At 42.6% G+C, this 11,761-nt stretch overlaps 1 protein-coding gene across 2 annotated transcripts; it reads right to left on the reverse strand.

Annotated features, from left to right (window-relative positions):
• Positions 1–1,875: 1,875 nt before the first annotated feature.
• Positions 1,876–11,761, reverse strand: HRG (histidine rich glycoprotein). 2 transcript variants are annotated; one of them, XM_087439433.1, is made up of 8 exons: positions 11,537–11,728; positions 9,693–9,809; positions 8,733–8,832; positions 7,383–7,549; positions 5,764–5,844; positions 3,853–3,954; positions 2,692–2,766; positions 1,876–2,511 (listed from the first exon to the last, which is right to left on the reverse strand). In XM_087439433.1, exons 1-8 carry the CDS (start codon positions 11,726–11,728, stop codon positions 1,876–1,878), a joined length of 1,470 nt encoding a protein of 489 aa, XP_087295559.1. The 2 variants fall into 2 exon arrangements, with proteins under 2 accessions (XP_087295559.1, XP_004424658.1); XM_004424601.3 differs by having other exon boundaries at positions 1,876–2,766; positions 11,537–11,761.

The following is an 11,761-nucleotide window of genomic DNA, read 5'->3' on the forward strand; positions in this document are numbered from 1 at the left end:
CTTATTAACCTAAGTATTTTTTTGGTCTTCCCAGATTTCACCTTTCGCGGTTCCCTGTTCAAGGAGTCAACCCTATATTCATGTGGAGGAATGTGAGTCTGCAGGGCGACATTCAGCTGGTGCCACTCTGGTTGTTTATGGCTGGCGACTGTCCTGACTGGTTGTTGTATCTGGTCTGATGGGTCAATGCTTGTGACATATTGGTTATTAAATATTTGGAGTGTCATCATCATGGCTCCAGGAAATGAAGTCTAGCCATACTCCAAAGAGGAAAGGGAAATGGGCCTCCACCGTCATCATTTTTTAGAGAAGGAAGATGAGGCCCAAAGAGGTTTAGTAACCTTCTTAGGATCTGATAGTCAGTAAATTGTGGGACTGGGATTAGAACCCAGATCGGCCTCCTCCCAAGTCATATTCTTTCCTGTTTATTATCCTGCCTATATACACTGCCAAGGCCTGTTTCTGAGTCTTCACTTGAAACACTCGCCGTGATCAGCCTTGTATTCCTTTCCAACTCCTTCTGGACCGTGCACCATCAGTCACATCCTAACTTCCCCAGGTTTAACTTCTCCATCTTTCTGGACCCCTCCTTCTTCCCAGCCTAAGAACTTATCCAAGTCTTTCTCACCCTTAGTTTTTTCTCTACCCACGCCCCCCACCCTGGAGCCCCGCCCCACTAAAATCCACCTTCTGCCATCACCACACATCTGAAACTGCTTCAGTAAATCAGCTAGAGAGAACCTGAAGTCTTTTTAGACTGTGTCTGAATGCTTGAGCCCTGATTTGGGAAGAAGGGAAAATAAAGAGGATTAGGGTGTAGAAAAAGAGTCCTCTGGCATCAAAAATGAATAAAGAGAAGTTATCTGAGACTAGAGAGCCCCTAGTCTGGGAAGAAGAGATGAAAACAGAGGAGTCTGGGGGTCCCGAAGCAGAGGACACCTCTGCCCTGCTTTCTGGACATGTAGCATGGAAGGCAGATGATCTCAGGGAGAGAAGAGCTATATGGTATCTCTTGGCAGTCACATCCGTTAGCAGTTTTACAGGGACTCATATATCCCCAGTTTGATACATAAGTAGCAGATAAACTAGACCCAAAGAGCGATGTGAACAGGGTAGTAAGCAGGGGGCCCTTGTGGACCAGTGATGAAGAATCAGACCTCCTTCTTGTGCACCACCAAACACCCTGGCACTGTGTGAGAGTCTAGAACTGTGACATAATTTTGTGTGGGGAGTAGCAGGGTGGGGGAACTCCAAGAAGGACTGAGAGTGAGTTTCCCCTTAGCCCAGTAGGATGGCAACCTGAAATAGAAATTAATTTGTTCCTAAAATAAAGCGATATTTCCTGTGCACCTGAATTTGTGGTCATGATTCATGCCTACAACCTTCTTTGCAATTTATAACCCAACTTTTTTTGCCTCATAATTGAATTTAGAACTGATTTTTCAGAAAGGAAATTTGGAGGACTAGAAATAACAAGTAGGAGAGAATATGGATCACTTTTATAAGAATAATATTTTAAGTGATTATACCTTCTTGTTATGCCCAGCTACAGTATAAGTACTAATAGAGGAAATACTCTAGAACTAAGAGTTAAGTCCAGGAAAGAAAGAAATTCTGAGGATCAGAGATTTGCCTCAAGAGATGTAGTGGCCAGTGAGAGAATTATCTTCTGACTTGTATCACTGAGATCTTTTCTCTCCTTTCCATTTGTCTCTCTCTTCTCATGCCATCTCCTCCCCTACCCACATTTTGCCCTATCCTGAGTATGAAAAAAGGTTAAAATAACTTCTAATTTTGCATTTATTACTGGTCACATTTTATTTATGGTTCTAATTCAGAACATTATTCATTTTTACCCATCAAGGAAATCAGATTTTATTTTGGAATAGTAGATGCAAAAAACTCTGAGACTTGTAGAAACTCACTCTTGAACTTCCCTGGACATGATTCAGAGGCTGATTGAAGGAAGGGCTGAATCTCTGGCTTTAGAGGATCCTTGTGGTGTGGCAATGAGAAGCTGGGAAAATTGGCTTCAGGGAGAGGAAGAACTTCACCTTTCTTTAGTGGAGGGAGTCGGTAAACATATCCAATTTGTCTCCAATGGAAGGGAAAGTGTCCTTTACCTGGACCTCTTCCTTCTGGGTGCCTAGGTGGGGGGCCATGGCCCCAGTGAGGTGGTGGGTCACAGGGTCCATGGTCATAGAAACCATGGCCATGGGGATGGTGTCCATGGCGATGGTGTCCGTGATGAGGGTGTCCATGGGGAGGGTGTCCATGAGGAGGGGGTCCATGGGGAGGGGGCCCATGAGGAGGGGGCCCATGGGGAGGGGGCCCATGAGGAGGGGGTCCATGAGGAGGATGTCCATGGGGAGGGGGTCCATAGGGAGGGGGTCCATGGGGAGGGGGTCCATGGGGAAGGGGTCCATGGGGAGGGAGTCCATGGGGAGGGGGTCCATGGGGAGGGGGTCCATGAGGAGGGTGCTCGCCATGGTTATGAGGAGGTCCATCTGTCTCACTGGTGCCAAAATGGGGGTGATGACATTTTGACCCTGAAGGGGGCAATAGTGGAGGAGCTCCTGCTTGAACTGGTGGTCTGTCTGAGTAATCTTTGCCTTCAACAGGAGGTGGGCATCCAAGATCATGTGGATGGTTATCCCTGAATCCATTTGGCTTAAATGGAGGCTTGCCAGCAGGAGAATGCTCATGCCCACCAGAGTGGGGGGGATGGCCCAAATGGGGTCGTTTACCATGGATGTATCTATGCTCCTAGTAAAGGACACAGAAAAGTGAATATTATCATGCAACACAAAAGAAGTTAGATGTTTAACTTGATTTAGACCAATGGCTTCCAGACTTTTGGATTCCGCAAATCAATTTTAAAAGTACCAAAAAGGGGTTCTCAATTTTTATCTAGCCAAGTTGGCATTTAAAATACAGACAAAAACTATCACCTACCACCATCATTATTTCACAAAAGGAATACTATTTTGACAACACAAGAGTCAGAAAGATAATCTGAGAGTAAAGGATGGTCCTTAGATGGAATAAATGTTATATTATGAAAAACTTTCTGTATTTTTCTCATTTCAAAATAAAGTGGTGAAACTATATTATGGAATAGCACTCATCTGTAGACCAACATTTGGAAAACTAGTGCCTTATAATTCGTATTCTCAACAGAGTCTGAGGCTTTGTGATATAAGCGTCTCTTATTTCTAAAGGTTGAGCACTTTACCCCTTCACTTTCCTCCTTGTTTAGATTTTAATATTTTAAAAAATCTAGGGAGCCGTGTTCATGGTGACAAAACTGATCCCTTTTTTTTTGGTTTGGCACATGGACGTTTGAATTATTTTAAGTTTTTTTGCTGATATAAAAAAATAATGTGAAGAATATTTTGGTATAGAACAAAGCTTTCTGGGACAGATGTAAAATGTTGTTTTGCATCTTATTTTATATACCTTTATAAAATAAATTTGGGGCTAATTCATTTCCCTTAGGTTCTAAGCCTAATAATAAAAGCTAAGAATTATGAAGTCTCAGCACTAGAGTCCTGACTACAAAGGCCATTTTCAAATTCATTAAAGGTTAGCTGGTCATGACTTTACTCTTCTGCAAAATCTTACCCCTCCCCAATTCTGGAAAAATTTTTATACTTTTTGTGTCACACTAGAAATTGCACTCCTTTCCCCAGGGTCCTACTGTCTGTATTTCTCCACCCACCCCATCTCATCTCTCTCTCTCCTTCTCTCTCTCTCACCCACACACAGAACCACAAGAACAAAATACACTATGTGTGTGAGAATATCACTTAGGCTGGCCCTGCTCATGAAAAGGCTACTTAGGTAACCTACCTCAAAATTGAAAACTTCACAGTTGACGACAATGTCTTCTGGGGTTTCCAAGTCAGAGACTCCTACCTCATAGGACAAAACTGCTCTGCAGAAACCAAAGACCTATAAAAAAAAGAGAAGCCTGTTAGTGTATGTATGTGTGTGTATGTGTGTGTGTGTGTGTGTGTGTGTGTGTGCATGCACAGGTGGTGTGAAGGTGCCCAGCTAGAGTTATGAACTTCCAGACATTTGGGAAAGGAGAAAAACTTTAGAAAAATCTGGGTAATATTATCAAATATCTCTACCAGTTATTTAACAACCTTTCCTAGTCAATACTATTGGGAAAGTGCAGGTTCCAAAGCGTTTCATTACAAGTTGCTGTGGTTCTCTTCCTCCAGTGACCACCAGCACCGGGCTTCCCCACGGATGGTAGTGAGGAATACCACGTCATTGATGCCTTGCCTTTAGGCCAACCCTTCTGCACTGAAGACCTGAGTTACCTGTGCCTAGAGAGAAGGAAGAGTGGTATAGGAGAGGATTTGCACAACTTTAACCCATTCTTTGGAGGAAAGTATTGGAAAGAAGGGAGCCAGTACAAAGAAGGTTTGCATGGACCCCATCAAAGTGACCATCAACTGGCGCTACTCTAAGTATAGGGGCTACAACTAGCTGGCAACCCTGTGCTCCAGAGGCCCCTAAACCCAGCTGTCAAAGTTAGACTAGGACAACAAGAAAACTCTTTGCCAGAAGAGATTGTTAAGCGGTTCTGAGTACAGTTTTGGAGCCAGACAGACCTATGTTAATCCTCGCTTCACCATTTACTTGTTGTGTGACTTTAGGCAAGTTGAAATTTCCAAAATTTCTGAAACTCAGTCTTTATCTGTAAAATGGGTGTAAAACTATCTGCCCACAGTTTGTGGGAGGACTTAATTAAATGAGATAATACTGTAAAACAGTTAGCACTGAGATGCCTCTTCTCCAGCAGCCATGTTTCTGCACTGGGTTTTCATTACCCGTGCAAAGATATTTAAGTGTTTTTTGGGGATGGGAAAGGGGGAGGGAGATGTCTTTTGTGGTAGCCACTAAGCAGGATTCTAGAACTGCTTCAGATTGAAAAGTTGAACAGCCAAAGAATGAACTAATGAATGCTTCCTCTCTTCCGACCCTGAAGAATGTGCTGTTAAACTTCAGAAAAGTCCTGGACTCGAAATCAGAAGGCCACCATTCAGATCCTGTGTTCTAACACTTTCTAGCTAAGTGCCCTTAGGCAAGTGGTAAAATGTCTAGGCCCTCCTGTCCCAGGGAAATGGGGGCAGACACTTGCTCTCCTCAGGGGGGTTGTCACGGGGCTCCAACGAGGCAATAATGTCTGTGAACGTGTTTTGTAAACTATCACCATAAAAATGCTGAATATTATTAAGATCTTATTGCAGGTTCTTGAGTATCAATTTATAAATGATTAGGGGGAAAATTCCAGTGGGCTGAGCACAGGAGAACTGGATTCTAATCTCAGCCTGGTTGTGAATATGGGCAAGACCCTTACTTTGCTGAGCCTCAGTTACCTCCCCATTTGTCACACGGGGTCACTGAGAGGAGTAAACGAGATGCAGTGAATGAAAGCACCCTTGGGTGTAGGTTCTTAATATAAGCTAGTTATCAGTTTTAGCAAAGTCTTTAATCCTAATGGATTTAGAAACTTAGTTTTAAGTTTAGTTATATATCATGTATATTATAAAATCATATTCTCATGATTCACTTAACTTTTCTGTGCCTTAGTTTCCCCATCTGTAAATCAGGGATAAAAATAGTATCTACCTCATAGAGTGGTGGTGGAGTTAATAAGTTAACATAAGTGTAAAGCATTTATAAGTGTGCCTGGCACACAGTAAGCACTCTCTAAATGTCACCTAGTATTTCACAGACATTACTCACCTTAGAGGGTCTGGGAAAATGGTGAATGGAGCAGTTCCTCACAGAGAAGTCCACATAGTAATTGGTTCTTTCCCCTCCTCTCTGGAACAGATTGGATCAAAGCAGTTTCAGGAACATGAAAAGTGGAAAAAAAATTTTAAAAATTGATATCTACTATCCAATATACTGTAAAGTAAATGTGAAGATTCAAAATCACCAATATGTGCCATTTTTCTTATGGTCTCTGCCTTTTTAAAATTTACCACATAATAAGGTGAATACTATTTCATTGAAAAGTTTCAAATAATACAGACATAATCAAGCATAGTGTGAAAAATCACCCTTCCTGCACTCCAACTTCTCCTTCTCAAAGACACTACTATCATCTGTTTGATGTGTTTCTCTTTCTAGTCTTTACCTAAATATGTTGCACATATACACATATATCTGATTATTTGACATAAACGGGCTCATAGACTAAATATTGTTCTGTAATCTGCTTTTTCCCTCTGCAATATGTCTTGAAACTCTTTCTAATGCATATAGGTCCAAAACATTCTTTAGTAATTGCACTGTATTCACTCCATTGCTTGTATGCACCATAATCTATTTAACTTTGCATTTTCAAAATGCATGACACACGTCAACTAGCTGCTCTGCAATACCACTCTGGGTGGGAGGTGCTTGGGTCCCTGGACTGGGAGGTAGGAGAACTGTCTAGCTCCAGCCACACCACTGGGTATGGTGAGGTAGTTTCTCTGAGCCTCAGTTTCCCATCATAACACAAGGAGGTTAGGACCAGATGATTTTTTTTTTCTGCTGAGGAAGATTTGCCCTGAGCTAACATCTGTGCCAATCTTCCTCTTTTTGCTTGAGGAAGATTCACCCTAAGCTAACATCTGTGGCAATCTTCCTCTATTTTGTATGTGGGTTGCCGCCACTGCACGGCCACCGCCAAGTGGTGTAGGTCCACACCCAGGAACCGAACCCAGGCCGCTGAAGTGGAGCGTGCTGAACTTAACCACTAGGCATTGGGGCCTGCCCCAGGACCAGATGATTTTTAATGACTCACATAACCCTAATATGCTCTTCTATCTTTCTCTCTTTCTTTCTTTTCTTTGTGTGTGTGTGTGTGTGTGTGTGTGTGTGGAAGATTGGCCCTGCACTAACATCTGTTGCCAATCCTCCTCCTTTTGCTTGAGGAAGATTGTCCCTGAGCCAACATCTGTGCCCATCTTCCTCTATTTTTTGTATGTGGGTCGCCACCACAGCATGGCTTGACAAGCAGTGCAGGTCTGCACCTGGGATTCGAACCCACGAACCCCAGGCTGACGAAGCAGAGGACACCAAACTTAAACCACTATGCCACCGGGCCAGGCCCTCTTTCCCTTTATCTTGATTGTGGTTTTCCCTCCCCTCTATCAGATATTCACACTCCCCACTACTCCAAAAAATAAAAAACTGCAGGAGGGCAGTTCTTTGGTATTTGCTGCCTGTCTGTGGAGGCTGCAACAGGTGCCTCAATTTGAGAGGCAGCTGGCCAAATGAGGTCGGTAGAAAGCATCAGTGCTGCTGAGTTTGCGCCTGCCAGGCTGGAGTCTGGGCCCTCAGACTCTAGCTGGACATGAGTGGAGACTCACCGCTCTGGCTACTCTCTCCACTTTGTCCACTCTGAAAGAGGCAAAATCATCATTCTCCCTCTTGTACTTCTCAAGGGCTTTGTCAGCTTGTTTTTTGTAGAGCTCAGTATCCTCAAAGAAATCGATGAATACGGCGCTGTCTTTGGTATTGGCCAGTGCCGAAGAGACTGGAGAAAGAAGACGGCAGCTTTGCAGTTACTGGGTTGGAAGCGGCAGTGTCAATGCTGGGACTTAACACATGTAAGCATGGTGGCAAGAATAACAACAGCTTCCATTTTACAGATGGGCAAATCGAGGGTTGAAGAAGCTAAGTAACTTGTTCAAGATCAAATCAGCCAATCAATAGCAGAGCTAAACTTAAACTCCGATCCTTCTGATGCTCAAGTCTCTGTTGTGACCTCTATTCATAATGCCCCCCATCACTCATAAAGTGTTAATATTTTAATGAGCTCTTTCTGTCTCTGCCAAAGAGGGAGAGGCATCATCAACATAAAGTTTTGCTCAGAGAGAGGAGAAGATACAGCTCGATCTTTCTTTAAGGCAACCTCCTGAAGGAGTTGCTTGGCTGTTGAGTTTGTGTATATTGAATCATGTTGAGATTTGCTATTTTTAAAGGAATTCTGTAATAATTCTTTTTGAAAAAGTAAATAAAAGAGTATGGAATTTAGAGTCAACCCTGGTGGGATAGGGTCATGCGTTCCCCACATTTTGGCTGTGTTCTCAAGGCCAAGTCATTGAGCCTCTTTCAGCCTCAGTTACTTTATCTCTAAAATAGAAAGCATCACAATCTTTACTTCATAGTCTTGTTCTGAAGTTAAATGAGATAACACATGTGCAACTGCTTTGTAAACTGTAGAGTAATACATAATTTTTAGATGTTGAAGTCAATACTTACTGAGTGCAAAGTACTTTGCAAAGCGTACCACACAGATCATCTTATTTTAATTCTAACAAAGATACAAAGGGCTAATACTGTAATTATCCTCATTTTACCAGGAAGGAAAACTTACAGAGGTTAAGCGACTTGACCTCAAGACCACACAATTAGTAAGTGATGAGGTTGGCATTGAAACTCTAGCAAATCTGACTGCAGAGGCCATATTCTCTACATGATGTTCTACTGCCTTTCATAGATTTCTATTTTTATATATTGAATTTCTTTAAATGAAGTGTACCAAGAACAGGGAAAACCCTCTCCTTTCTCTTCTCAAGAGAGTGAGTAATAATCAAGTCCATGAAGGTAGAGACCATTTCTGATATGTATATCATAGTATTATATGATAAATACCACTGTATGACTAAATTTTATATTAATCTAGAATTAAGTAGCATTTTAACAGATTACCATACCAGAACTTGTGGTGCAGTTAAAGTGATACACTCTAAGATCCTTAAGATCCTGAGATTCATCCAAACTTGTTGCAGCTATTACCTTGCATTGTCCGATCACCTGTAAGTAAGAGGGGTTTGTGTCATTGCATACTGCTTTCCTCAGGTTGAACACGAGGGAATAAAAAAGTAAAGTGAGACAACATACTCCTACTATCCGTTTAAAATTTATTTGTGGTTTCTCTCACCAAATCCTCTCTCAAAACCTGTATTTTCTTAGTCTGTTTCTGTGTGCTAGATGCTATAGCCATCTAAAACCCTCATGAGAACCAGGAAGAAGCTGTTTCAATCGATCACGACCATATCCCAAACATTTTCAAGGGGAAAAAATGCTAAAACTCCTAGATGTGTAAACATGTTATTTTCTGGAACTGAAATCTTATATGTGTGCTTACTCATCTTTGTGTTCTCCTCCTGTGGCAGAGAGACTGGGATCTGAGCACCCACGTGCAATATGCAGAACAAGACCCTATTCCTCACAGTAACTGCAACTAAACCCTTTGGCCATTCCTGCTAATGGGACCAGCCTTTATAGGACATAATTACAAGTTCATAGGTTCTTAGACTCATAGACTGTCAGGACTGGAAAGGACCTTAGAGTTCATCTACTCCAAACCCCTCCTTTTATTTTACAGATGAGGAGACAAAAGTCTAGCAACATTAGGTGATTTGCCCGAGGTCTCACAGCTGGTCATGCTATCCCATAGGACCACAAGCCCCACTGACTTATCTTGAACTGGGTTCCCAGGTACGGCTCTCCAGAGGATATTACTCAAGGTCAAGGTAGTCTTCATGAGTCAAGAGGCAGAGCTGCTCTTACTCTTTTACTGTGTTAGCTCAGGCATGTGATTACCCAGGGTAAGCAGAGTAGACAGAAGTCAAGAAGGATAAGAGGAGGGGAATAGTACCCTGTTTACTTACTATATCAGATGGACGTCTAGAAACATCTGACTCACATTCACCCCCGTGTTTCCTGGATAGCACCGGACAGTTGGATTCTTTGACATCTAAGACTAAATAATAGACAGCTGTAGATTCCTGAGGAATGCCAAGAAAGCAACAGGTGAGTAGCATGTGGGAGCCAAGCGCATTTTCAATAAAAGCAATGTATTTCTTAAACAGAATTCCTGTTCCTCTTCAAATCATTGCGGATGTCCTACCTTTGTGTTATTTGATCTATTTATTTGAATAAATAGCTTCAAAGAGTTACTTCCAAATGTTCTTTTTAACTGGTCATGATGTTGCTTGGCCCATGAGCTTTAAAAAGCCATCACTAAATAGCAGTGTTCGTTTGGGTGGAGGTGTTGAAGGTGCAACCCTAGAATTATAAGTGATGACAGCCGCATAAGGGCCTCCAATCTGTATGTGTAGCTGTGTCCTCTCATCCAGCTCTATTCCTGAACTTAGATTTCTCGCCTTGATTTCGACTTGCCCAAAGCTAAAACTACTCTCTTCCATTGCAGACCAGCTCCCTATCTCAACTTCCCTTATCTTTTGTCAGTGGCATCGTTAATTATTTATTGCCTTAGTCTTGGGCTTAAAAATGTGACATCAACTTTGATTTCTTCCTTTTCTTTGCTTTTCCTATTCAGTCACCAGGCCTTGAATGGTCTTTCTTTGAAATGTCTCATGTCTTCATTCTCATTGCCCTTAGTCCCACTGCCTGGGTCTGATCTTCATTTCCTTGTTCCCGAACATGTGAAATAGCTTCCGAGTTCATGTCCCTGTCACCTGCATCCACATTGTGCCCCCTCCCCACCTACCCATCCACTTTCTATACTACCACTCGGAAGTAGCACTGTGCCGATTCATCCTGTGTCCTACGCATGTGGCAGAGAGCCTGGAATGGGACTAATGATCACTAAATTGCTGGTTGAATCCTAAATTCCTTCACTCTTGTTGTCTGCAACCTGTGGCGCCTCCATCTCTAATACTTTAACAAGTAGCAATTTCTCTGCTTGTCCTCTGTGGTGTTCCGTGGTCTGGCCTCCCTGATTTCAGTGGTTCCACCACAGCGTAAGTTATTTTTGGGGAGGTGGGGGGGGAGGCATCCCTCCATAATCTCTATCAGGCGCTCAAATCCATTCCAAATAAGCATATAATCTAAGTGAAGACAACAGGCTTGCTTTGCTTCAAACAAACCTACAGTCTCTCTTCCAACCTGATAGCTGCTCCATAGTCCACATAGAACTTCTGGAACCCCCAAGCTTATGTTCGGTTACTCTCTAACACCCTCCTTCTTGATTCCCTACCCACATCCAGGTATGCCTGGAATGCTTTTAACCCAGGCTATCTTCCTATTCAAATCCTGCTCATTCTTCAGGACCCAAATGAAGCCTTCTCCCATCCAATCTTAATAGATCTCCTTTCATTAGATTGCTCCAGCATCTACACCACTCACTTGGTCACTGAAATATATATCTCATCTTACACAGTTTGCCTATGGGTACATGCAAGCTGATTATTATTTCCTCTAGGGCAAGGCCCATGGTTTATTCTGATTTTTCTCTTATAGTACTTAGCATCTGATTGGGCTCCACATAAGTGCTTGTAAGTGCTTATAGATTGATTCATAGTCAAGGACATACTAATAACAAACGCTAATTTGAAGGAAAAAAGAATAGTCTAGAGCAGCAACAGAAACTAAACACAAAACCCTGACCAAAGCCATTCTATTGTGCAAAACAGTAGACTTAGGGGCTAGAGTCACATTTGCCCCCAGTGCATGGTCTCCCAACTGAGCTCTGCCATTGGCAGTTCCTCACCGTTTTGTCCAAGTGGGCATCAGTGATCCGCAGCAACTGGAAAAGGTAGCCATCCCGTCGTATTTCATTGATCAGGTCTAGAGCTTTCTCAGCCACGGAGTCAACAGCATCGCAGCCTATAGGACTCACAGCCCAAGAGTACTGCAGCGTGACCAAAAGGGTCAAAAGCAGGGCTGCAGTGAATGCCTTCATTTTGTTAAAATGTAAAAACCATCCCTCGCTATG

Source organism: Ceratotherium simum, chromosome 15 (genome assembly GCF_057802395.1).
Source record: "Ceratotherium simum simum isolate JZ-2026a chromosome 15, ASM5780239v1, whole genome shotgun sequence".
Taxonomy (NCBI): Eukaryota; Metazoa; Chordata; class Mammalia; order Perissodactyla; family Rhinocerotidae; genus Ceratotherium; species Ceratotherium simum.